Source organism: Maylandia zebra, linkage group LG6, assembly GCF_041146795.1.
Source record: "Maylandia zebra isolate NMK-2024a linkage group LG6, Mzebra_GT3a, whole genome shotgun sequence".
In the NCBI taxonomy this organism is placed as follows: Eukaryota; Metazoa; Chordata; class Actinopteri; order Cichliformes; family Cichlidae; genus Maylandia; species Maylandia zebra.
This window is the reverse complement of record NC_135172.1, coordinates 35,824,626-35,846,630: the sequence shown is the minus strand read 5'-3', so window position 1 is coordinate 35,846,630 and position 22,005 is coordinate 35,824,626. Positions and strand designations below refer to the sequence as shown.

Genomic DNA, 22,005 nt, shown 5'->3' with positions numbered 1-22,005 from the left:
ATATCTCTTATCAGACTTACTAAAGAGCTAATGATGCCATATTGAGGATAATAACAGATTTCTTGTTTTACTTCGTACACTTGCATGAAATCATCCTCATTTCCTGCAGTCTTACTACATCTTCACCTTGTAAAAATCCATCTAATGAGTTTCTACCCTGACATGCTCTTGGAATAATGAATGATATTAATACTACACACGCCTTGCGTGTTGAAAGAATGAGTGTTGATCTTTTAATATTTTCAAAATAGAAATACCTCAGGTATAAGTCATTCTTTCAAATGCATACATAAAGTGAAAATCCACAAGTGTAGCACTCAAGTATAACAAGTATGGTTGTGGGTTAATGAATGGTATTCGTACTAATTGGGCAGGTCAAGCGGTGCTTAAGTAAAAGTCAAGATATGAACCTATGAAAAGTGCTAACTGTCATATTTAAATTGTATAATACTGGATATTTTATGTAGTGTGAACTTGGGTATTTTAGACCACGTGCAATAATTCAACATTGCATGTGAATAACATTAAACCTTTGGTTTCATCAAAAATGTAACAATCACCTCATCCTCATCCTCTCACTACACACAGACTGTATTTCTTGGCCTTTCACAACCAGACATGCTTTCTGTTGTTTTCTTGTTACTATGCTGTAATGACTAGTTTCACGCTACTTTACCACGGCATTTTTCAACTTCTTTATCACCATTTGTTTTTCAGCCTCTCTCTTTTCAGTGTCTGTGATCTCATGTGTATATGACTATTTTCACGTGTACATGTTAGTTAGTGTTTGTATGCACATAAGAACATAATCGAGCACATGTGAACACACATCACATATATAAACACATTTAGAATAATGAAAAATATATTTACTATATATGAAATAAATGAAAATATTAAAATAGTATTAAATACATTAATAATATAAACACATTTATTAAGAGGAACCATTAGAATATCTGATAAACACAACTGTTCTAACATATATAGGTAAGTTCGGCAGTTAGAGTAACTAAAAATGCTTTTTCATAAACATTTAGTTTGTTTTTCAATATGTCAGCATTTTATCTGACATTAGAACTGAGATTATAAATGATTATGTATGTATGTATACATATATATATATATATATATATATATATATATATATATATATATATATAGTAAAATTTCACATGTCAGGCCTGTTACCGTGCAGTTTTATGAACTATATTCAACATCAGGTACTGCCATTGCCCATCTTAGCAATCTCTATATACTCATTATGAACAAATGCTAAACATCAACTCCTGTGGCAAGAGTTCTGAGACAATCAACACTTAAACAGCCCATTGTATCTAACGGTCTAATCTGTTTTTTCTGAGTTGATCATACATAATCGTGTCAGCGTCCCAGTGGCAATTTGATGTTGTCACTGAGAAGGAGTTACGGTAATAAAATAAGTAAGCAATAAATAAGCGTCTATCTAAATGTTTTCCCTCTAAAATATGTGGCCCTCCTTTGGGACACGTTTAATCAATAATTAACCTTTTTTTTTATTTATTTGAATTCGTCATTATTCAATACTTTGTTTTTTAACTAATTTTACCATATAATTTATTTTTGCTTTGGTTGATAGTCTGTAGGGTTTAGACTTTTTATGTATTTTTTTCTATTAAAGAGGGAAAAACAGCCCCTCGGTGTTCATGGCTCTGTAAAGATGTTTCAGTACTTACCCTTGCTTTCATGTGGGAAGACGGATACCTGGTGGGATCTAAAACTATGCAAAAACTCGTTTACAAACGTTTTAACAAGCTTGTGCATTTTAGCGCAACAATGGCGCTCACCAACATCCTCTCTGTCGCGGATGATACGTCATCAAAGTTGGCGGTATTTTGAAAAGCGAGTAGCGTCTAGTGTTGTGGTCCGTGAAGTAGGGAACTGTTGTTAAACATGGTAAGACTGATCGTCGTCTAAAAAAAACTCTCGTCATTTACACGTGCTTAATATAACGCACGATATTATATAATGTTTACATGCCTTGCTAACGTGTGTTTACGTACATTCAACTTTTCACCTTAGCCTGTAGCTAACAAGCTCTAGAAGAAATTGTACCTACTTGCACCGCTCCAGTTTTTCTTTAGATTAAAACGTACACGAATATGCGTCTTTGTTGTTTACGTGTTCAGGCAGACGGCCGGGCAGCAGCGCAGCTGTCAGAGGCCGCCCAATCTGAGCTGCTGGACATTTGTGAGGAGCAATTTGCGCAGCTGGAAAAGGTACATGTGAATCCAGTGTGTCCAAAAACTTTTTGTCTTACCATACATATTGTTTTGGGGGGATTGGGATAGTATGGAGCCACTGCAACAAGTGGGGTGACCAAGAGGTGGTACAATGTGAGAAATATATTACTGAAGTTTATATGATTTTTTCCCACTTTTATTTTCACACAAATGTTTCTACATAAGATTCAAAAAGTTGATTCTGTTCTTGAAGAAGTCACTTGGATTAGTGATGAAACAGTTCTGCTAAAAACTACATTTTCTTAACTGGTTGACTGAGCATGCATCAAGATATGCAAGTTAAAGTTTTGGCAAAATTTGTTCAGAGTTACTACATTATAATTCAGTACATTTTTCCACTTTCTTGTATAATTAGAAAAATACTATGAATAGAAACTAAATATTTTTTCCATAGTCTTATATGATAGGCCTATGCTCTGTTGTTTAGCTGTTAACACTCTTACCTGTTATTTTTTTTTATCTTAGATTTGGTTCTTTCAGGTAATCATCATTAGGTTTCAGTGTCGATGCATTCAGAGATCTGCAACTTTTCTTGAACCACATTTCTTCTGAGAATCAAAATAGTTGACTAGGCTAGTAAACTAGAACCAACCAAAATCTGACCACATCACATATGTAAATATGTTTTTAAAATGTGTAGATACTTTATCTCTAGCCCCTTGTCACACACTTTGTGATAAATGGGTAAAATGATAAACTGTGTTTGTCTTACAGCTTCAGAATGAGATTATACTGTGTGAACCAGATTTTTGTGAGAATCCTCAAGAACAGGTGAGATGATTGTTTCCAAATGTTCACTTGTTCATTGCTTTCGCTGCTTTAACCTCCTAAGATCCAACCTCTTTCTCTTTGCTATTTGGGCTGATTGGGACCTGATGAATGTAAAAACAAAGAATTATCTTTTTACCTGATTTTCTCTGCAAGGACCTGATATCCACATATGAGGATGTTCAAATTAAATTTCAATAGGACGGTGGCAATATAATGTCCTCGTAAGTGGACATCAGGCCCTTGTAGAGCAAAATTTAGAATTGTGGTCTAGACAACCGAAAATGTGATGTCCACATATGTGGACGCCAGGTCCTAGGAGGTTAATGTTACAGAAAAAATGTGGAAATCCTTAATTTTAAATATCTGAGAAAATTCATATCTTTTTTAACATGGTTTTTAACATTTGTCAGTTTTTTTTTAATGTGGTAGAAAATAACTGTAAGAAAAAAAAAGTATATACTCCATCACAGACCCGATATGTGAGTAATTCCAGTTTGTTACCTGAATGATGCATAAACATTACAATTTTCACCAGATAAACCATGCTAATCTCCATAGTAATACTCTTGCCTACTTTATTTAGGCTCCAGTAGCTTCTGATTCTCCTAATAGCCTGATGTCCGTGTATTAGGAACAATTAGGAGCTTTTGGCTCGTAGTTGGTATTGTAAATTGGAACTGTGATAAAGTATTGCAAACTCTCTTTTGTTGCGGTTTTGGTCTGAGTTTCAAAATTGTTACACCTCTGGCATTTCTTTACGTGTGTGCTGATTAATTGGATGATGGTTACGTCAGTGGGTTCCTTTGGCCTATCAGCAAATAAAATATCTTAATCAATTGCAGCCATTACATTACAGCATCAAATTTGTCTTTGTACGCGATCATTCAAAGAGGTTTCTTTATTTTCCCAACACAAACAAGAAAATGAACAACAAAAACTAAATAATAGAAAATGCCAACAAAACATTGGATTAATCATCAGCCATACTGCAAATTTCAAGCAGCTACCAGCCCAGAATTTCACAATCTTTGCATCATTAATATTAACATCTTTTACATGTATCATGGTTACAGGACATATGAATTTTGCATAAAATGACTTAATGAAGAGGCCAAGATGGCACTTTTGGTTTCCGTTGATGCTCAAAATTAGCATTAATCATAAACATGTTGTATGTGAAAGGTGTTTACAGAGGCAAGATACGTTACAAAAAGAGCAATTAGTTTTAATAGTTTGTATAGTCATAAACAGCTCATTAGTGCTATTCAAGCAGTAAAAAAATGTAAACATTGTGAGCATCAGCAGTGGCAACACTAAAAGGAACAGCTGAGTGTGCTTTAAATGGTGAGGTTAGAGACTCCAGCTGGCAATAACATAGCATTTCATGCCTGGTCAAATGCACCCTTGGCTCCATAGTGTAGTAGTTTACACATTTGCTTAACAAGCAAAAAATCCCATGCTTGATCCCAGGAGGAGATGCACATCTCTTTGGAGTTGCGTCAGGATGGGCATCCGGTGTAAAAACCTGCCAGATTAAATATTTGTAGAGCTTCCTGCTGTGCCGACTCATTGTAAATCAGGGAGCAACCAAGAGTAGCTGCTGATAAAGTGAGTTTTGTGTTTGTTTTTTTTTATGTCAGACAGCTTCACTGTGGCTCATCATTGTAATTTCTATTCCTCGTGACTGTTTTTCCTTCTATAGTCAGTAAAAAGACTGATTGCAACAGAAGCTGAGCTGAAGCAGTGGTCGACAGTGGAACCACAATGTAAGTTATCAGTTCTGGTCAACTGGTGATTTCAGGTTTCTAAAAAAAAAAAAAAAAAAGATATAAATCATAAATGTTGTGTACTTTATCTTTTAATACAATTGACCTTTTTTATTTTTCATGCAGTGCTGGCAGAAAATTCTGAGATTTTGCTCGAAGCAGGAAAAGAAGAGGTGTGGTTAAGTTAAACAGTGAACTATTGCTTTTGCTCATTTACATGCATCACTCACTTTATGCAATCTTTACTTTTTCCATAGATGCACAAGCTGTGCTCTGAACTTGAGATGGTTGCTTCCTGTTTTGAAGCCAAAAGAGACAAACTGAAAGAGACTAAGGAACTGTATGTAACCCTTTTGTTACACTGTACATATTACATTATTTACTGTCCTTCTTCTGGTTTTATGGATGCCTTTCAGGATTGGATGAAGGAGACCATCCAGAGACTTTCCCTTTGCTATACTTTGTGTATAGTTGTGAAAATGTGATGCTTGTGTGTTTGTTGTTAGTGAGCTAAAATGGCTGGAGGAGAAGAAACAGGTGCTGGCTGCTGCCAGTGGTCACAGTGAACGACTTCAAATTGAAAAGGAGAAGTTGTCAGAACATACGTGAGTAGGATGGCAGCATCACACTAAACCAAAAGGGATCAGGTGTTTATTTACACAGAATAGAGCAGAAAACAGAAATGCTTCAAGGGTAATATAAATTAATTCAGTTGAATTAAATTTTATTTATACAGCGCCAAATCACAACAGCAGTCGCCTCAAAGTGCTTTATATTATAAGGTAGACCCTACACTAATACATACAGAAAAAAACCCAACAATCGTATGACCCCCTATGAGCAAGCACTTTGGCGACAGTGAGAAGGAAAAACTCCCTTTTAACAGGAAGAAACCTCTGGCAGAACCAGGCTCGGGGAGGGGCGGGGCCATCTGCTGCAACCGGTTGGGGTGAGAGAAGGAAAACAGGAAAAAAAGGCATGCTGTGGAAGAGAGCCAGAGGTTAATAACAAGTATGATTCATTGCAGAGAGGTCTATTAACACATAGTGAGTGAGAAAAGTGACTGAAAAGGAAATGCTCAATGCATCATGGGAATCTCCCAGCATCCTACGTCTATTGCAGCATAACTAAGAGAGCATTCAGGATCACCTGATCCAGCCCTAACTATATGCTTTAGCAAAAAGGAACGTTTTAAGCCTAATCTTAAAAGTAGAAAAATAAATCTATAAACTTGTTGATGCATGTGCATGCATTCTTCAGGATACTGCAGGACATCAAGGAAAAAATACAGAAAATGAAGGTCTACCAGGAAAGGCTGATGGAGAGCTTGGCGTACATCCTGGAGAAGCACGTTCCTCTCCCTCAGGAGGATTCCAGTACAAACAAGAAGAAGAAGGTGTAGATTATGGCTTTGCATGTGAAAAGTGCCTTATTATGAATTCATTGCACCTTACAGTCTTTTATCTTAATTTTCAGAACGTTCCTCATGAGATTCATGAAAACTTGATTTCACTCAATGAAATTCTGGAGGTGAGTTTTTTCATACAAAAAAAACGAACTGTTTAACTCGAGTTTTTTTTTATGTAATCAAAAAAAATCTCAGTATTTGGCTTTGGACAGGTAGGTGAATGAAACAGGTGATGAGGTTTGATATTGAGGAGAGAAATGTGAAAGGAAAGATGGACCGCATAGAGGCCCCCTGTGTTGGTGTCAGGAGAGAATGTAGCTTGGCAGCATTGGATGGTAGTCTGTATGATGACTTTGGGCATGAAGAAGAGGAAGCGAGTGAAGGGAAGTTGAAGAAGGAAGAATGTTGTGGAGAGTGCAGGAAGAGGTTGAGGCAGGCTGTCAGTGGTACGGAAGTGTTGCCAGATGGCTGGCAAAGTAGAGCTAATGTTCTGGGGGAAACTGCCCAAAGGTTATCCTCTGGACAGAAGAAAAAGGACAAGGACACTTGGTTTTGGAAGGAGGAAGTAAAAAAAATCTGTTCAAATGCAGAGGTTAGCAAAGAAAAAGTGGGATAGTCTGGGAGATGAAGAAAATGGATGAGTGCTGGGAGGTTAGCAATGAGAGAAGTGGCAAAGTACAAGGCTTGAGTTATATGTGAGGCTGGACACTAAGAAAGGTGAAAATGACTTGTATGAAGCATGTGATGTGATATGTAAGACGTTATCACAGAAATGGAAATGTGCTAACAAGTGAAGAGAGTGTGGTGAGCGCCTGAAGGAGCTCATGAATGAAGAAAATGAGAAAACACAATCCTGAAGAGTAAGAGGATCCCTGAGGAATGAAGTACAGATTTTCAAGTACAAGGGTGATGTGCATCTCTGTAGCAATTATAGAGGGATAAAGTTGATGAGGCATACCTTGAAGATATGGGAAAGTGTTTTCGAAACTAGGTTGAGAAGAGAGGAGATGATTGGTGAGCAGCAGCATGGCTCCTTGCCCAGAAATAGCACTACAAAGTCAATGTTTGCTTTTATAGTATTAATGGAGAAATATTGAAGGTCGAAAGGAGTTGTACTGTGTGTTTGTATATCTACAAACAGGGTATGATAGGGTGCCAAGAGAGGAAGTGTGGTACAGCATGAGGAAGTCATGTGAGGCTGGTGCCAGACATGTACGATAACAGCCAGACCTTGGTGAGGTGTGCGGTAGGAGTGGAAGATGAGTTCAAGGTGGGGTGAATTACATTAGGGAATGGAGTAGTAAAACATTGATCAGGAAAAAACCCCTAAATTTTCATCCCAATATTTGAAATACTTCTGTTTTGAAGATAGCTTCACACATAGTGTTTCCTTTTTTTCACATCAGCCACTGACACTTTTGTATGTGACTGAAAAGTATCCTAGATATTGAGATAAATAATAGATTTTGCTGAAGATAATTTAATTATCTCTGATAAACCCCCCCAGTTATCAACCTCTAGGAAAGAGCTGGCACTCCACCAACAGATATTTGACCTATTATAGAATAAATATGTGTTTAATTATTAACAGCTGCATATTTCTTATGTCGACAAGTCACATATAAATTAGCCCTATGTTTGTTGGCTGTGGTGGAACTGGAAATTATAAAAACCCATTGTTAATGTTACATTTTCTATAGAGATGCTGTTTAAGGCCCTATTTTAACCACACAAGTGCAAAGAAAGCAGCAGGTCTGACGCATGTGGACTGTGTGGGTGTGTCATGTTGCTTTTGTTTATCAAAGTAAAAGGACAAAAAGGCTGACGTAAGTGCTATAAAAGCGAGAGTGTAGTGATTAATCGATTCACAGTAATGATCACCCATGGCAGCAAAAGCTGATGTGTACCAAAAGGCATGATATCAACTTAACCTTTAGACCTGAGGGCAGCTTTTATGATTTTTTTTTTTTTTTTTTTTTTTTTTTTTTTTTTTTTTTTTTAAACTTGTTCTGTGATTGAATGTTTCTGTTCTTGATAATCATGTAAATATCCTATATTTTTGTTAGTGGCCATCACCTATTCCTTCAATAAGTAAAGGAAGTAAAGGCAAAATAAAACTCTAAACTTATAAAACTGTTTAAACTTGTACCTTTACTGCAAATATGCTTCAGCCTGGTCTTCATCTCCCTTTTTATAAACCTGCAGATTCTCATGAACAAGGCTCTGAACACACCACACGACCCCTATGTGGCGATAGATGACACATTCTGGCCACCGTATGTAGAAATGCTGCTCCGTTATGGAATTGCAGTGAGACACCATGAGAATAACTTTAAGCTCCGCTTGGAAACCTTTTTCTGAAGCACTGGTGCATTAAAAATCTAAAGCACTGTGCTGAAACTGAGTCTGCTTGTGCAGGGAAACCATTATGCATGTTTTTGTAAGCTAGTAGGAAGTCCATGGTGGAGAAACAGTGATGCTAGGGTGTTCCTGAATTTACTAAATGCATGTGTAACATTTCTATGTAGATACTTTTTTATGGTTGTCTATTTAGACTTCTTAAATACTGTTTAGTTAAAATGTCTTGTAAGCGCACCTATTTTTCTAGTTCCATTTTTACATATCCAAATGTTATTCAAATGTATGAGTGTTTTATCCAAAGTATGTGTTTCTAGAAATCCCATGTGTATGTCTGTTTTTCATGAGAATTCATATTTATCAGCATAAATTTAAATTAATCTTAATTTTGGTTTCACTTAACTGTTTTCTATTATGTTTGAAAATTAGGAAAATATGTTCAGTAATGGTGTGTGTGTGTGTGTGTGTGTATTTTGTTTGTGTTTATACATTTTCTTGTCCATGTTTAATAAATTTGGAAACTTTAGATGTGGTGTTGCTATGTAATTATTGTTCCGAAGAAATTATCTCTGGGTATCTTCATACTGTTGTACGAAAACAACTAGCATAATGTAAATGTTTTAGTGAGGTGATCATTTAATCATGTTTAAAACTATGTTTGTACTTACAAACAATGTACAGAAAATAAAATACGAATTGACAAAGTGAAATCGTGCAGATATTCCACACAATACAGGGAGTGCAGAATTATTAGGCAAATGAGTATTTTGTCCACATCATCCTCTTCATGCATGTTGTCTTACTCCAAGCTGTATAGGCTCGAAAGCCTACTACCAGTTAAGCATATTAGGTGATGTGCAACTCTGTAATGAGAAGGGGTGTAGTCTAATGACATCAACACCCTATATCAGGTGTGCATAATTATTAGGCAACGTCCTTTCCTTTGGCAAAATGGGTCAAATAAGGACTTGACAGGCTCAGAAAAGTCAAAAATAGTGAGATATCTTGCAGAGGGATGCAGCAGTCTCAAAATTGCAAAGCTTCTGAAGCGTGATCATCGAACAATCGAGCGTTTCATTCAAAATAGTCAACAGGGTCACAAGAAGCGTGTGGAAAAACCAAGGCGCAAAATAACTGCCCATGAACTGAGAAAAGTCAAGCGTGCAGCTGCCAAGATGCCACTTGCCACCAGTTTGGCCATATTTCAGAGCTGCAACATCACTGGAGTGCCCAAAAGCACAAGGTGTGCAATACTCAGAGACATGGCCAAGGTAAGAAAGGCTGAAAGACGACCACCACTGAACAAGACACACAAGCTGAAACGTCAAGACTGGGCCAAGAAATATTTCAAGACTGGTTTTTCTAAGGTTTTATGGACTGATGAAATGAGAGTGAGTCTTGATGGGCCAGATGGATGGGCCCGTGGCTGGATTGGTAAAGGGCAGAGAGCTACAGTCCGACTCAGACGCCAGCAAGGTGGAGGTGGAGTACTGGTTTGGGCTGGTATCATCAAAGATGAGCTTGTGGGGCCTTTTCGGGTTGAGGATGGAGTCAAGCTCAACTCCCAGTCCTACTGCCAGTTTCTGGAAGACACCTTCTTCAAGCAGTGGTACAGTAAGAAGTCTGCATCCTTCAAGAAAAACATGATTTTCATGCAGGACAATGCTCCATCACACGCGTCCAAGTACTCCACAGCGTGGCTGGCAAGAAAGGGTATAAAAGAAGAAAAACTAATGACATGGCCACCTTGTTCACCTGATCTGAACTCCATTGAAAACCTGTGGTCCATCATCAAATGTGAGATTTACAAGGAGGGAAAACAGTACACCTCTCTGAACAGTGTCTGGGAGGCTGTGGTTGCTGCTGCACGCAATGTTGATGGTGAACAGATCAAAACACTGACAGAATCCATGGATGGCAGGCTTTTGAGTGTCCTTGCAAAGAAAGGTGGCTATATTGGTCGCTGATTTGTTTTTGTTTTGTTTTTGAATGTCAGAAATGTATATTTGTGAATGTGGAGATGTTATATTGGTGTCACTGGTAAAAATAAATAATTGAAATGGGTATACATTTGTTTTTTGTTAAGTTGCCTAATAAGTATGCACAGTAATAGTCACCTGCACACACAGATATCCCCCTAAAATAGCTAAAACTAAAAACAAACTAAAAACTACTTCCAAAAACATTCAGCTTTGATATTAATGAGTTTTTTGGGTTCATTGGGAACATGGTTGTTGTTCAATAATAAAATTATTCCTCAAAAATACAACTTGCCTAATAATTCTGCACTCCCTGTATATGCAATGATCGATGGTTTCAGCTACCAAGTACTTAAAATACTTAGACGGTTTTTTGTGTTTATTTTCTTTAATTGCAGAGATTTGTTTAGGGCCTTGCTTTTAAGGCTAAGCTTCCAGTTTCTTGGCGGAAATGTTAAAATTATTTCGTCAGAAATGTTTTGCGTCATTCAACGTCACGCCTCCCATCCAATCCAGTGAGGCCGCCGCGTCAGCTATAGAATACCTGTGGGCGGAGAAGCGATTCCGGTTCCGGGTGTTTTCATATCCCAGTCGGAGGCGATCATACCTCTGATTATGCTATTTTATCGGAAACTTTTCTCGATTGACCACTGAATAAATTAGAATTCTTTTAATTAAGATTGCCCGATCAAAGCCGACAGCATGGCGACACGCTCGGAGAGAGAGAAGGCCCAAAAACTCAACGAACAGCACCAGGCCATCCTGTCCAAAATGCTGAGAGAGGAAGACAACAAGTACTGCGCCGACTGCGAGGCGAAAGGTGTGGTGTTCGTTTTGTCGGCGATTTTATTGTTTAACTGTACAAAGTTAGCAGTTTCACTCAGAATCAAACAGTAACGGTAACTAACAGTATAACATCCGCGCTTCTTAGCTTAGCTTAGCTAACTGGCCCAAGCTAGTCACCTGACATTCTTCCCTTTAAGCTAAACTAAGTGGTTAACCAGCATGCTAACTTCTCTAAAGCTACATAAGCTCCCCACAGGGCTTCTCCCTCGTCGCCGTATGCTTAGTTACCGGGATTTGCAAGCGGTAAACAAACTGTGTCAGGTCTTTCTAAGAAACTTCAGCCAACTTTTTTTTTAATTAGATCATTGACAAAGAATGTAGAACTTGCATCCTACGTTTCAAGTCACAACAAAGACTAGAATGTTTGAGTGTTTCTTCCGGCGTTTTTGTATCTTCACCTCCCAAACTGGGTTTAACTGTCATTAACAGGTCCAAGATGGGCATCCTGGAATCTGGGGGTATTTATCTGCATCCGATGTGCTGGCATCCACAGGAACCTGGGAGTGCACATATCCAGAGTGAAATCAGTCAACCTGGACCAATGGACAACAGAACAAATCCAGGTACTGATTTCTTGTTTTTCCACTTTTCCTGTGTGCATTGCTGAACTGACCTACCGGGCAGTAGCCCTGGGGGCTGAGAGGTCAAGGGACTCTGGGTCTAAGTCCCTCTGGACTGATTTGCTTACTGGCACAACATGAATACAAAAAATGCAAAACAGCTTAAAGGTGTACCATAACTTCTATACACTGAAAATAAATAAAGCAGAAAATGTAAATGAACACAAGAACTGAATGCATTTCTCCTTTTTTAAATGTGACATTTAAATGTCTTTGCCAAGTATTCCACTATTGGCTCTCTAATCCTTTTTTATGTACAGTAAGCATAAATATGGTTAGAAACTGAAATGTTTTTTTTGATTGGGCATATGTGTTCTCCACTAAATGTAACCTTCCTTGATGGTTCAGAGCTGTTACAATATTGCTGATTTTTCATTTGCACTTCAGGAAACTTGGCCAGACACAAAAACAGGAAATTCTGTTCAGTGGCTAAAGACATAATTTCTTGTCCGTAATGTGGGTCAAGCTTTAATTTTCATTTTGCACTGTCATCAGGACTATCAATACCCTTCATTTATGTCATTTAGAATTTACTTTAATAACCACTTTTTAAACTGCAAATTACTGTACAAGTGAACTTGCTGTCATACTAACAACTAGTTGACATTTTAATGACAGCTTCAAAATATCCAGGCTTGTGTTGTTAAATACTTAATTGCCAGGAATATTGAAGAAATATTGGTGTCAAACCTCAGTCAATGACTAAAACCAAAACTGATTGCAGTATTTTTAACCTTAACAATATAAACTATTCAGTCAAACTGCATAAGTTGGCTTATCACCTGGGGGCTATTTTCTCATATCTGAAAAGTGCCACATAAGGTATTGTACACCCATTTTTATCTGTTGTGCCATATTTGTTATGAGCGAACTTATCATGTGTTTAGTCAATTGATTGCCCCAATGAAACACTGTATCCTAACATTATCCATTTTGTTTACATCTTTGTCTTCTCTTCAGAGTATACAGGACATGGGTAATACCAAGGCCAGGCGGCTTTATGAGGCCAACCTTCCAGATAGCTTTAGAAGACCTCAAACAGACCAGTATCCTTCGCTTAGAGTAAATCCACAAATGTAACAAAAAAGTGCCATGCAGCATATGTTTAACCGTTTTTTGCCTTTTCTTGGAGTTACATTTTTCTCTTAACCCTGACCTCAGAGCAGTGGAATTCTTCATCAGGGATAAATATGAGAAGAAGAAATACTACAGCAAGAATGTGACCAATGGCACCAGTGTATGTATCAACTAAACATTTCATGAAATTATTCATTTATTGTACTATTTTCTAAGTTTAGTCTGTTCTTGGAGCAAATGTAACCCACATAATTTCCTTAGTTAATAATAAAGTATTCCGATTCTGATCTAGATCTTCATAATGTTTTGTACTCACTCATTCTTCTTTCTTTTATTCTTTTTTTATCAGCCAAAAGATGGTAAGAAAGAAAGGGAGCCCGACAGAGGAAGCAAGGTGTCATCTTACACCAAGGTAAGTCTCGCATGTATTCCAGTAATAATAAACCTGTCTCAATATGCCCTTTAGCATTGTTTTCTTATCCACACTAAGTTTGTTCTGCTTTTGAATTTTACAACCCTTTCATTTTTTTTAAAGAGTGAAGAGTCCAAGCCAGTTCCCAAAATCAGCCCTGCTAAGACTGCAGAACCCTCTGTGAACCTACTAGGCCTTGGTGAGTGTGAAAATGATTCAAGTTTAGCACCACCGCCAGAGGACATCCTTATTGGGGGATTTAGTGAGAGTAGAATGTGCTGTGGGAAAGTTCTGACTAATATATTGTGTACAGAATTAGGATAATTAATATGTCTGAGTTTATTTGTTTTTATTTTTAAGTATAGATAAGTTTCCAAGGTGATATCTGGATGTAGTACATGACATCTAGCAATCAAAATACACTGTAATTTACACTGTAAAATCACTGTTTATGTGATGGTGATTACCTCTACACTTTGCTCAGCTCTGCATCTTGATGCTGTGGTGTTACCTGAGATTGTTTACTCTTTGGTTCAGCGTTAAAGATTGTCTCCACCCTTAGCTGTGCTATCTTCTCGTTTCAAACATGTGGCTCTGCATGTGTTTACCAAACAATGGAGGAGAGAGAAAGTACCATATTTAAAGGGTTTGGTTGCGTCAACTATCAGCATATCTGTAACACAGCAACTAAACCATCTCACTTGTAAATGATAGATAGCAACACCATTTGGTCTTCTCCGCTGTCTGTATCAACATTGCGCTGACGTCTTTTCAACACGCTGCTGTTACTTGTGGCTGTGATATTATTTCTGTTGCTTTCAATTTAAAAAACCACTGCAAGGTTTTTGAGTTGAAAAGAGGAAGTGCTTCAGCTGCTGCAGTAGACATGTAACTTCTTGTTTCTACTTTAAATCCTGATGTTTATCTAGAGTATAACTTTTGTTGGATCAGTATTAAGTAAGTGTAGCAGGAAAGAAAGAAGAAGGGGCAACACTGGATTGCACAACATAGATATCTCTGCCATCCTTGCACCAAGTATAGGTTTTCTTTTGGCTTGATTGCTAGATCACTTAAAGTAGGTCTTTTAGTACATGCAAGGTTTTCTGGCATGGATAGATTTTAGCAACTTCTTCCAAAGCGTTATTAACTAAGGCACTTTTTTTTTTCTTTTGTAGAATTTTTTTTCATTTATTAATGCATTTTTGACAACTTTGATTTCTCAAATGGTCAGAAATAAAGGAGAATGCATAAACACAAACATGTTTCCTTTACAGTATGAGGACAAGCTCTGTTTGCATAAATAGTCACTCCCCAAAAGCTCGTTCTGAGCCAAGAGGAACTCTGATGTGAATGGAAATGGAAGTTATGTATATTTTTCTGTCTTAATGTTCAGCTGTTTTGTTTGAACAGTGTGCGCCTTTGTCATCAAATTGTGATATCTTCACATTAGTTCTTGCTTTTAAATTTCTGTACTTTATTTTTTTCAGCATTATAGCTATGATCGGTTTTTGGTTCATAGGAATAATTCATTTTATTAAAGAGGCTTCCTTTATTTACAGTTAAAAGAAGATGCTGTTGTGTTTTTGACTGGCTTAAGGGTTGCTTGCATTATTTGGATATCATGTTTACTGTTATTTTTCTTCTGTGGCTAGTGAGCTAAATGGGCTAAGCTGATTAATTTTTTATTGCGCTAGCTGTTGTTCTCACTGCGTGGGCAGCTTTGTAGCTGTGGGAGGTTTTTACAGTTGAATATTTAAAAAAGAAAAGAAAACATTTTATGAAAGCAGTTCTGTTCACTTTTAACACCCTTTCTATGTCAATTAGCCTGTTCTATAAGGATTATATTCCTGAACTTTAAATAAAGATCTTTTAATTAATGCAGACCACAATCAGGAAATGGTCAGTGGGTAGTGGGAACTATTATTTCCTGATGTATTTTTTTTAAGTTCCACCTGTAAAACAAATTTTTCCTTCTTTCTGTCACAGACGCACCAGCAGCTGCATCAGCTAACAACGGTAGCACAAGCACAAGCCAGAATAATGACCTGGATATATTCGGCCCCATGGTCTCCAATCCCCTGCCCTCATCCACATCCACAGCTCAGTTTTCTCAGGTAAAATTGAGAAAGCATTTCCCAGTTCAGATTTAAATCCAAATTCCGATTATTGCTCAGCAGGGCTTAACAGTCACTGTTGCCTGGTTGTAAAATTGAAATTAAATGTGCAGTAAAAAATAAAAAGGCAAATGATAACCATCAGCGTCAATAGCCCGCATGACAGTATCACCAGTGCTGAGAGACAGTGAGTTTAAATGAAAGAGAGGCAGAAACACACTTCAGAATATGAATGCAGTAAATCAGGCACTCTTGACTTAACATTGAAATGGGGCTTAATGCAGTGTTTACTTTTATTATCACTGCATTCATTAATTTTGATTAATCAAAGAATTTATCAGTTAGGTATAAAATTTAAATATATTAATACTTAGTCAATTTAATCAATAATTCTCTTTTATTACCTATATTATAGAGATAAAGCCTATCTCTGTCGGCTACTAACATCTCACTAATAGATCACAGCTGAATCAGAGTAATCATGCAGAATAGGCCCATTTTGTATTTATGATCTACATTTATACATAGCTAAAAGAGGCCCCCCAACAAGACCGCCCAAACAGTACTGTTATTGAAGGATCTACTGCTGTTTGTTAATGGTAGTTGTCTGCTAATTTGTAAATTTTGTTTAGTTGCGTTTGTACAGCACACAATAAAACCGTGTGAGCCATAGATTTGTCACAAAAATGGGTGCTTTTTTTGTCATCGGACTTTAAATCTTCTAAACATCTCAATCTCTTTCCTGCCTCCAGGTGAGCTCCAATAACTCGGCAAGCACTCCGACACAAGCTCCAGCACCTGGAGTGTCAGGAGGAGTAGCCAACTCAGGGTCATTACAGGGAGACCTCGACCTGTTTAGTGAGAGCAGTAGCACCACTAAAGCTGATGACGCAGCCAAGAAGCCCCTGTCCAAGGACTCCATCTTGTCTCTGTATGGGACTAACAGCATGTCCCAGCAGCCCCCCACCGGTAAGGATTTACACACAAACTGAAATAACACCAGTGCCATATTGTAAATTCAACCCTGTTACGAAGAAAAATCTATTTTATGTAGAAACAGTCATGCTTAAAACTTTAACCACAACTCTTTTTGACCTATGAGTCCTTTTAGTTTTTATTGGATTAATTAGTCTACATTGACAGCTTTCGTTTTGTCACCTAATAGATGCAATTCTTTCCCTGCCATTGATGAGCTAGAAGATGCAGAAACCCTGGATTCTTATTTGTTATTTAAATGCAATGCAGTATTTTAAGGTCATTGATCCACTGAGTTGAAAATAAACTGGTTCTTATTTTTTTGTAAACTGCCTCCTTTTCCCTGCAGTACCTTAGCAACACACCAGAGGGCCACAGCCCACACTTTGGGAACCACTGCCCTTGACTAATACTTTGCTTGTTAAAGTAATGCAAATGTGGTGACATCACATGATCCACAAGGAACAAGTAGATACCTGTATTTTGCAGCTCAGTCTCACAGAGCTTTGCTGACTTATTTTCCTGCTTAACTAACAGACTCCTTAAAACACACAAGCAAGTTTTCAAAACAGACCCATACCTCAAAAACTAACTTGTTTTTTTTATGTTCTTGCCTCCTCTCAGCTGGCATGTTCATGGGCCCCTCTCAGATGCAGTTTCCTGTCCAGGCAGCAGCTGGTTACCAGGCCTTCCCTGGTATGGGTACAGCCATGCCACCCACTACTGTCATGGGTGCCATGATGGCTCAGAGCGGTGCACCCATGATGGGGCCCAGTCCAGGAATGATGGTTGGGATGACGATGCCTAATGGCTTCATGGGGAACGCGCAAGCCACCGGTATGATGGGCATGGCCCCCAGAATGATGGGACCACAGGGTGGTGCAATGCCTACAGGCATGATGCCTGCTCAGGGCATGTATGCCATCCAGCCTGGCCAGCAGGCTCAGTGGAACATGGGTCAGGTAAGGAAATAGCTTCGCTGTACTGCAGCATTGTGTGAGGTTATTTAACAAGAGACCTCATGTTAAGACTTGTGCTACTGGTTTCAAGTATGTCACAGTCACAGGAGACTTTTTTTTCTCAAATGTGACCACACCCAGAAGAGTTGGTGCATTGCAATTACAATGAAGCCCTCTACTGTACACTTTGTAGAGATGGAGCATCCAGTATTCACTAGATGGCAGCACAAGCATGCAGCAGATTTGTAACTATGCACTAAATCCCTAATATATACTGTAAGTAGTTTAATTGTAAGTGTGGACACTCAAATTGAAGATGAACTTAAAGCAATCTGTACACATGCTATAAAAATTGCATGCTGTCTGTACACAATTATTTCCCATAATGCAGTGTACGCAGAAATTGTAGGAGCTGCTCACAGCTGTAAAGACTAATCTATTATTAGCATAAAACATTACATTATTTAGAGTTTTATTACAGTTAGCACGCAGGGTGGAATTGGGACACAGTCAGAACTTCAGTAATGAACTACTAGCGGGTGGATGGGTAGTAGTATAATGTTGTCCCAGTTAATCTTCAGTGATTATTTCTAATCCAGGCAAGGTGTGGTAATAAGTCAGATGTAGGTGATCCTGCTCTAGTGTTACTCACACTAACCTCTGTAACATCCCCAGGTGAACCAGCAGATGTCAGGGCTGACTCTGAATGGTGCGGGTGGTCAGATGGCCTTTGGTCAACCTCCGTCAGCTATGGGCGGGTGGGCTCCCACTGGTTCTGGCCAGACTCTGAGCACACAGCTATGGAAGTGAGCCTTCATGCGGGTCGGTGGTTGGGCAGAGTAAAAGTCGAGGTTGCAGGATGTGCTTCTCCGTACCTCACTATGAACTGATGCCCATTTCGATCACAGACCAGCCTTCAGAACATGAAAATTGTATCTCTTTTTTTTTTTTTCTCTCCTTCTCCCTTTTCTGTCTCTCTTTCTCTCTATTGTGTGAGTGAATTGGGAGTCATACAGGATTACAGCCTGGCAGTTTCTGCCTGTCGTATGGTTTTTGATCATAACTTTTATTTTCCTTTTTTGGAAAAAATGACAAGAAAACAACAGTCCCATCATCAACATCGACATATCAGAAAAGCTGCAGGACCAGTTAAACAAGCTTTTATTGTATCACTGTATCATTATAAGATTATAGAACATTTAAATGAATAGTATTTAAAGGGAGAAGGGTATGACTATGAGGTCAGTTGACACTGCTCCCAGATGTACAGCGCTGTATAACCTTCTTTTAAAGTACTTGGTGGTTCCCCTATAAAATTAAAGTGATAATAAATAATTTCCTTTTACGTGTGTTCTGTAAAACAGATGTCAAAGGTTTTTTTTATGTCTCAAATTGGTGAAATGTAATTGTTGCAGGGACACACCCACTTTTATTTCTCTCATTTGTCTAACATTCGATCTAGTTCTGCTGTGGCCCTAAAAATAAACACAGTGAACTTAATAATCTTCACAACATGTACCCTGGATGCATTCTTGTTAGCGGACTCACACAAAGCACTTTGGCCTTGTACATAGATGAAGCACGAGACTCCCTCTTCACAAATCCACTAGTCTGCATTCCTATTGTGCTTCTCGATCCTGGGACAAGCATTCAGGCCCAAAGTTCATAAAATCATGAACTAAACTGAAGTTCCTGATTTGATGTGTTTTTGTTACTTAGTCCTTACAATTTTAGGACACAGGTTACATTTATGAATTGTTTTCATGGAGGCAGTTGTTCAAAAAGCGTTGGTTTTTCACACTTGGGTGGGGTTACTGATTACATGCAAACTATTCCTGAGACCAACTGAACCACACCCAGAGCCACCCCTTCAAGCGGAAGAGTCATACGGGAAGAGAACATTGTCGCTGTGAAATACACATTTTTATCATCAAGATGGAATGAAAAATAGACGGTGGGTACTTTGCAAACCAAGAACATCCCCACGTGAGGTGGTTATAATTCAGAACCAGTAATGTACACTTCCATCTTCTTACTGAAGCAATACTTATTGAATAGTCAAACTTGGCACAATCAGTTTTCTCATGAGTTGCTATGACCACGAGTCACTTGAACTCATGGTCACTGTGTCTTGATTCTAATTTTTAATAACCATAATTCAATATTTCAAAACCATGACAAAATATCCCACAAATATCTAATTGGATGAACTAATTATATCCAAAAGGTCATGTATCACAGCTTGACATCACATTGCTCTGCAAAAACATCTTTCGTAACATTATCCAGAACCTGAAATTGGGAATAGGATAGAAGGAATTTACCATATTTTACATTTGAAGTCATGATACTACCTACCTACACACGAGTTAACTCGAATTTTACTGCTTGGTAGAGACATGTAGCCTCTGGTTGCTATTCTAATTCCCAACATTGAGAGTATCTGACATTTAGCACAGCACAGCTCTCTAAAAGAGTATGTTGCTGCTGTCCTCTAGATGACAGTGTTGAGACAGTGGAAAGTTTTAGCTGGACAGAAGTATTTCACAGCGACTTTAAAAAAATGGGATTTAAGACCCAAACTACACTGCACCATAGTGCGGACCGAGAGTCCCTGTGGGCTGTGAACCAAAGGCGTTTTTCTGCTGTGAGTCACTCCTCCTCTTGTAGAGCAGAGTGGAAGAGGTTCGCTGGACTGTGGTTACATTATTTCAGTAACTTGTTCTCTGTGCACTGCTAGTAATGCCAACGCATTGTAGCCCTTCACTTGAGCTAGAGGCTTTTATTTAACAATAGAGCTCTGTATAGCAGCACAATGAATCTAAACCAACACAAAGCATCTTCAAGTAAGTCAAGTTAGAGCTTGTCTCCTGAACTTTGATGGATATTCATTTCAGCAACACAATGTAGATGTGACTATGCCATGCTCACTGTATTACTGTTATAAAGTTTAAGTTAGGTGCATGAGAGCAAGTCTCTCAGTAAAGAAGCAACTTCTTACTTACCAAAGTGTGGCGGTAACAAGCACCTGGTGGCAGTGTAACATTAATCTTTGTAATAGAAGGCCAAGTTATATGATAAGTCTTTGCCCCAAATCTCCTGTCTTACTGATAAGCTATGTGCTTACTATTCTGCGGATATACGCTCATGGTGTAATGTGTATTTACGTATTTGATTTTATTTACTTGGTAACTTGCTGAGTTTTCTCCCTTCCTAACATTGCTTGTGCAGTATTACATACAGTATATAAAGTTTTTTATATAGCTGGTGCAGTGAATGCTCTTTTGTTGAAGTTAATTTGTGGGCCTTGCAGGAGCTGGAAAATCATAGTCAGACTATGTGTTTACAGCCAGTAGGGAAAATATGCTTCAGTCTGCCTCAGAGTAGTTTTGATCAAGTGGTTTTTGTCTTTTTCATCCGGTAGTTATTCCGAGTTTTGTGTTTGTTAAATGGTATTTTAATTGTGTTCTTTTCAGTACACAAGACATGTCTTTTGTTTCTCCACCTATTGCATGCTAGGATGTGTTCCTCTACACATCCACCCAGCTTATGGGAAACTTTTAAAAATGGATGTGGTTTGAAAAATCAGTTTTACAGTCATTGGAGAAAAATGCTACAGGATCAAAGCTATTCTTTGGGATAAGCTCCCTCTTTCATAGTAGTAAACATTATTGTAAGCACAGCCTTGCCTAAATAGATGCATACTGGTCTTCACGCTGTGGCTTATCAAACCAGCTCTACCTGTTAAACAGCCACCATTCAGTTAAGTCGGAAGGATATGTGTCCCTGAAAGGTGTTCAGTGGTGAGAATGTGCTGAAAGCGAATACTCTGCTTGCACAGGATGATCAAAACACTTACAGAGGCTTGAAAAATAACATGCAGCTCATGCTTGGCAGGGCTTGAAAGCCCCTTGAATTTGTTTGGCCTTGTTCCACTCTATCTCTCAACTGTTTCTGCGCCCTGCTGCAACTCCAACCCAGTTTGAAAACTTTCACAGTAAGGTCTGATGCCATGAAGTGTTTGAGACCTTTAGCAAAGAGGTTAGGCATTCCTCTCAGCTTGTATGGCAAACTGTACAATGCTCCAGAATAGAGTCCGCCATCCGAGTGAAGAATGTTCCGGCTTTCACCAGCCCCTTAATGGACTTTTTGACCCTGAACCATTAACAGTGCTGCCAATAAGTACATCAGGCTGTTTCAGACATCTTTAATACTTAACTAAACATTTTTCTGATAGGAAAGGTTAATGTACTTTAGTTAAATTCCACATTGATATACAGCAGGCCTAGTGAAGTGTTGAATAAACTCTGCTTTCTTAGTATAATCTTGTTATCAATTGGGTCAAGAAGTAGTTTTGAAAGGTGCAGTAAAGCTTCTGTACTACGTCTGTGCTAAATGCCTGCTAGCAGCCAGCTAACTTAGCTAAGCACAAAGACTG

The 22,005-nt window shown here is 38.3% G+C and overlaps 2 protein-coding genes across 2 annotated transcripts; both read left to right on the top strand.

The window, feature by feature from the left end:
- Positions 1-1,807: 1,807 nt before the first annotated feature.
- On the top strand, positions 1,808-9,111 carry cenpk (centromere protein K). Its single transcript, XM_004538969.5, has 10 exons — positions 1,808-1,935; positions 2,169-2,258; positions 2,997-3,053; positions 4,756-4,819; positions 4,946-4,992; positions 5,077-5,159; positions 5,326-5,424; positions 6,080-6,215; positions 6,296-6,349; positions 8,433-9,111. Exons 1-10 carry the CDS (start codon positions 1,933-1,935, stop codon positions 8,586-8,588), a joined length of 789 nt encoding a protein of 262 aa, XP_004539026.1. The 5' UTR covers positions 1,808-1,932; the 3' UTR covers positions 8,589-9,111.
- A 1,984-nt stretch (positions 9,112-11,095) lies between these two features.
- smap1 (small ArfGAP 1) lies at positions 11,096-18,902 on the top strand. Its single transcript, XM_004538970.5, has 10 exons — positions 11,096-11,384; positions 11,840-11,973; positions 12,991-13,076; positions 13,192-13,267; positions 13,457-13,519; positions 13,643-13,718; positions 15,506-15,633; positions 16,386-16,602; positions 17,233-17,570; positions 18,243-18,902. Exons 1-10 carry the CDS (start codon positions 11,267-11,269, stop codon positions 18,375-18,377), a joined length of 1,371 nt encoding a protein of 456 aa, XP_004539027.1. The 5' UTR covers positions 11,096-11,266; the 3' UTR covers positions 18,378-18,902.
- Positions 18,903-22,005: the final 3,103 nt, after the last annotated feature.

What these genes read in the sequence shown, in the direction of transcription:
- cenpk (XM_004538969.5), top strand. An exon ending in AATTTGCGCAGCTGGAAAAG is followed by an intron (nt 2,259 to 2,996) that starts GTACATGTGAAT and finishes TTTGTCTTACAG; the next exon opens with CTTCAGAATGAGATTATACT. An exon ending in GTGAGAATCCTCAAGAACAG is followed by an intron (nt 3,054 to 4,755) that starts GTGAGATGATTG and finishes TTCCTTCTATAG; the next exon opens with TCAGTAAAAAGACTGATTGC.
- smap1 (XM_004538970.5), top strand. Translation starts at nt 11,267, where the DNA reads ATGGCGACACGCTCGGAGAGAGAGAAGGCCCAAAAACTCAACGAACAG. An exon ending in AGAAGACCTCAAACAGACCA is followed by an intron (nt 13,077 to 13,191) that starts GTATCCTTCGCT and finishes CCCTGACCTCAG; the next exon opens with AGCAGTGGAATTCTTCATCA. An exon ending in CTCAGTGGAACATGGGTCAG is followed by an intron (nt 17,571 to 18,242) that starts GTAAGGAAATAG and finishes TAACATCCCCAG; the next exon opens with GTGAACCAGCAGATGTCAGG.